The sequence below is a fragment of the Entamoeba nuttalli genome, assembly GCF_000257125.1.
Source record: "Entamoeba nuttalli P19 unplaced genomic scaffold asmbl_1909, whole genome shotgun sequence".
In the NCBI taxonomy this organism is placed as follows: Eukaryota; Evosea; order Mastigamoebida; family Endamoebidae; genus Entamoeba; species Entamoeba nuttalli.
In genome coordinates, this window is record NW_008574942.1 from 1 (window position 1) to 4,521 (window position 4,521).

The following is a 4,521-nucleotide window of genomic DNA, read 5'->3' on the forward strand; positions in this document are numbered from 1 at the left end:
AATCTTAGTTTTCTCGCTTTCTGAAGCCATTTTTGAATTTTGAGTTCAGTGAATCGTTGAACTCTAAAAATTAAAAATAATTTTTTCATATTTCTCTATTTTTATTTTTGTGTTATTTAAAAATAATGTTTTATATTTTAATTAAAATTGTTTATTTCTTAATTCATGTTTCAACAACACTTAAAACTCTTAAGAGATGAAATGAAAAAACGTAAAATTACTCATTATTATCATGAAATATCTGATCCTCATATGACAGAATTTACTCATTCATTTTATCATCGATTAGAGTGGTTATGTGGGTTTAGTGGATTTACAGGTGAAATTGTTATAACTCAAAAACAGGCATGTTTATGGACTGATAGTATTTATTTTTTACAAGCACAAAAAGAAATTGCACAAGGATGGGAAGTATATGACATTGATAATATAGAAACTATTTCTCCATGTTTAATGATTAAACAAAGTAAAAAGATTTCTCTAGGACTCAATCCTGAAATTACAAATTACATGTCATTAGAAGAACTTTTTGATATTGAATTGGACATTATCCCAATTGATATTTTTAATATTATTAATCCTTTACCATTTATTTTATCTCCAATTCATCTTTTTAATGAAAGTTCAACACCAGTAATTCAAAAAATAGAAAGTATAAGAAAGAAATATCATAACAGTACTATTATATTAACTGATCTTGCTGATGTTAATTGGGTTTTCAATATTAGAGCACATGATATTCCTTTTTCACCAATAGCATATGGGTATGGAGTTATTACTCCAACTCAAGTTCATCTGTTTGTGGGAAATAAAAACCAAGCACAAGAATTAGAAGTACAATATCCATTTAATGAATTAAAGATTAAAGTTCACTCTTATCATTCATTCTTTGGATCTATTAAACATTTAATAAAAACTCCCATTGTTGTTTATAACAAAGAAAATGTTAATATGAAATTACAAGATATTATTGACTCGATTTCAAATTTAAAAAGAAAAGAATCACTAAGATTTATTCAAGAATTAAGATCAATAAGAAGTTCAAAAGAAATTGAGATGATAAAACAAATTCATATCAATGATAGTGTTATTCTTTGTTATTTCTTTAGTAAATTAAATCAATTAAAAGGGACTGATATTACAGAATGGGATGCAAGTGTATTATTAGAAAAATTAAGAAAAGAACTTGGAGAAAAATATGATGAACCAAGTTTCCTTTCTATCATTGCTACTGGAAAGAATGGAGCAATGATGCATTATGAACCAACAGAACAAAAAAATGAGTTAATTAATTGGGATAAAACACTATTATGTGATGTTGGAGCACAATATAAAAGTGGATGCACAACTGATGTTACAAGAACTCTTCATTTTGGAACACCGACACAAAAAGAAAGACTGTGTTATACAAGAGTACTTCAAGGACATATAGATGCACAGATGACAAAAATTTTTCAGGACGAAAGTATTGATAAAATTGATACAGTTTCAAGAAAACCCATTATAAATGAAAATGAAGAATGGGACTTTAAACATGACATTGGTCATGGTGTTGGTCATTATTCTTTTGTTCATGAATATCCACCAATGTATGGAGTTGGTTTAAAAGTAAAAGAAGGGATGACAACAAGTATTGAACCAGGTATTTATCTTGAGAAAGAATTTGGAATTAGAATTGAAAACGTTATTGTTTTTGAAAATGCACAAAACTCATCTTTTAAGTTAACACCATTAACATTGGTTCCATATTGTTCTTGTTTAATTGATTATGGTCTACTAACAAGTGACGAGAAAAATTGGTTGAAAGAATATTATCAAAATATTAGAACCATTATTATTCCACGTATAAAAGATAATTCTGTAATTCAGTGGGTTGAATCTAATTTAATATTTGAATGAATTATTTGTGTCATTATTTTGCTTTAATTTTTTGGATGTCAAAATTCAACAATGATGAATATTTTAATAACTCCTCATTAATAATATTTATATTGATATATTTTAACTATCTTGAATTACGTTTAAAAAATTTAGACTCAAAAGAAAGTTCATATTAATTAAATAAGAAAATTTATGTTCTGTCTTTTATAATAGTGTTATGAAGTGATGTTTATTTGAACATCTTTGAACTATGTAATAACATCATACCATGCAAGTAATTGTTGTTGATAAAGTTATGGAGTCATTCCAATTAATTACTGAAAATAAGCAAAACCAATTTATCAACAGCAAAAGTCTAACTTTCAAAAGAGATACAGTTTTATCTATTCAAAATAAAACTGATAAATTAGAGATTACAAACAAAGAATGTTATAAACCAAAACAACAAAACATTAAATCACAACAAATAACTGAAAAATCAGTTAGTAAAATAAACAAATTATTCTATATTCAAAAGGTTAATAGAATCAAAGATTGGATATTATCTAAACACCCCTCAGCCTTATATCCAGAACCATATTTATTAAAATAAATGAATGTTATTTAAAAGTAAAAATAATTAAAAGCAATTTTTTTTAAATTAATTCAATAGAGCCTTTGCAGCATCTTCACTTATTTGGAATAATTCAGCAAAATATTCTGGAGTAAGGTCATTATAATAATCTCTATATTTCTTAATATAAACCTTAGCAGCAAATGTTTTAATGATATTTTTAATATCTGAATAGTCTAATTTCAGAGTAGTTTGACTTTCAATTATGTCAATACGTTCAAAAGCAGAAACCCAATCTCCTTCGAGAATAGCTCTATGAATTGCACAAGCATGGCCACTAATATTTTGTGCTGGAACAATAAAAGCAGCCGATTTATTTTCAATTAATTTTTTAAATGCAGTAATATTCATTGGAGAATCTCCTTCTTCAGAAGCAATTGCTGAGAAATAAAAAGCAGCAGTTAATGCATTAATGTCAATGAACATATGTGGTGGAACTGATCTTGTTTCTGATTTCATATTAGCTTGACCAAGAATAACTTGAACATGGTTTGTTTGAATTAAGTCATGAAGTAATTTATAAACTAATCGATATTCTTTTGCCTTAAAAGCAGAAAGAGCAGTAAGAGCAACAGCTCTATTATGTAAAATTTGGAATGGAATATTACTATTAATTAATGTTGCTGGAATTGAAACTAATAATGAAGCACCACTATAATCTCCATTTAAAGCAAGATATGCAACATGACAAAGGAATGCAATTTGTTTTGACTCTTCATCTTTAGACTCTGTAAAGATAACTGTAGCAAGTGCAGTTACTAAATTTTTAAGAGTTATTGGTTGATTATCATAAATAAATGATGTATCATTTGGGAAACAATGAATAGCCTTAAGAATAGATAAGGCTAAGTCAATAAAGATGTCAATAAAATCATTTGCAAATGCATTAACACTTTTAGCAATATTCTTTAAATGAGCTAATACAACTAATGAAATATTTGAAAATTTAACAATTTCCTGCATTTTATTTGAATACATTTCTGTTGATGGAATAAATTCTTTTAGTGAATGAACTTCATCTTCAATAATTCTACTTAAAGAAAGGCTAATTCTATTACTAATTGATTTATCCTTTAATAAAGCAATAACTTCATTATTTTTTAGATATTCAAGAATTCTTTCTGATGTTTTAAGAAGAGTACCAAGGAATTCATTATCCATTCCAATTCCAGGTCTTTTACTTCTTCCATAATTAGTAATAGAAACAGATAAAATATCAGATGCAATCTTGAATTTTAATGTTTGTGAGTTAGCATTTTCTTCTAACCAAATCAAATACAATGGTAACTCATCTCTATCTTTTTGTTTAGTTTTATCAATAACCTCAACATGTTTCTTTTCAATTGCTTCATCTCCTTGAATAGACTTATCAAATAATTCAACTTGAACTCGTTCTTTCTTAACTTCAACTTTCTCTTTAGTTTCTGTAGTACCAGAAGTTTTTTTAATTTCATCATTACCATAATAAAGTCCTCCATTGATCACTGCTTGTAATCCACCATGAGATTCAATCCAATCTTTTCGTAACCACTTCCAAAAATTACTTGTTGCAGTTTGTGTCACATCTACATTTGGTGCTGGTGCAATTTCAGCAACAACTGGATTCCATTCTTCATCTTCTTCATCTCCAAAGAGAACTTCTTCTCCATTTTCTTCATAAACATGAATCTCATACTCTTCAACACTGTCTTCTTCTTCTTCCTCCTCTTCTTCTTCTACTTCTTCCTCATCATCACCATCTTCTACTTCTTCTTCACTTTCTTCTTCTTCAATCTCATCATCATCTTCTACTTCTTCTTCTACTTCTTCTTCTACTTCTTCTTCCTCTTCTTCTTGTAACTTCTTGTTGCTGTTTTTACGTGACATCTTTTGATTGACTTATTTTAAAAAAAGGGTTTTTATTCAGAATTAAAAAGAAATAATAATTATTATATTTTTCTGTTAATTTGAGATTGTTCAAAGTTATTTTCATATTTCCTTCTCAAGATAATATTCTTTTTTTCATATATTTCATATTAAAGATTCTC

At 27.1% G+C, this 4,521-nt stretch overlaps 3 protein-coding genes across 3 annotated transcripts; 2 read left to right on the plus strand and 1 right to left on the minus strand.

Moving 5' to 3' along the window:
• Positions 1 to 165: 165 nt before the first annotated feature.
• On the plus strand, positions 166 to 1,899 carry ENU1_001990 (aminopeptidase, putative; the record flags this gene model as incomplete). Its single annotated transcript, XM_008856452.1, has 1 exon — positions 166 to 1,899. The coding sequence occupies one exon, from the start codon at positions 166 to 168 to the stop codon at positions 1,897 to 1,899; it is 1,734 nt and encodes a 577-aa protein (XP_008854674.1).
• A 250-nt stretch (positions 1,900 to 2,149) lies between these two features.
• ENU1_002000 (hypothetical protein) lies at positions 2,150 to 2,473 on the plus strand (the record flags this gene model as incomplete). Its single annotated transcript, XM_008856453.1, has 1 exon — positions 2,150 to 2,473. One exon carries the CDS (start codon positions 2,150 to 2,152, stop codon positions 2,471 to 2,473), a length of 324 nt encoding a protein of 107 aa, XP_008854675.1.
• A 48-nt stretch (positions 2,474 to 2,521) lies between these two features.
• Positions 2,522 to 4,360, minus strand: ENU1_002010 (eukaryotic translation initiation factor 3 subunit 8 n-terminus (eif3c_n) protein; the record flags this gene model as incomplete). The annotated part of the gene is made up of 1 exon (XM_008856454.1): positions 2,522 to 4,360. One exon carries the CDS (start codon positions 4,358 to 4,360, stop codon positions 2,522 to 2,524), a length of 1,839 nt encoding a protein of 612 aa, XP_008854676.1.
• Positions 4,361 to 4,521: the final 161 nt, after the last annotated feature.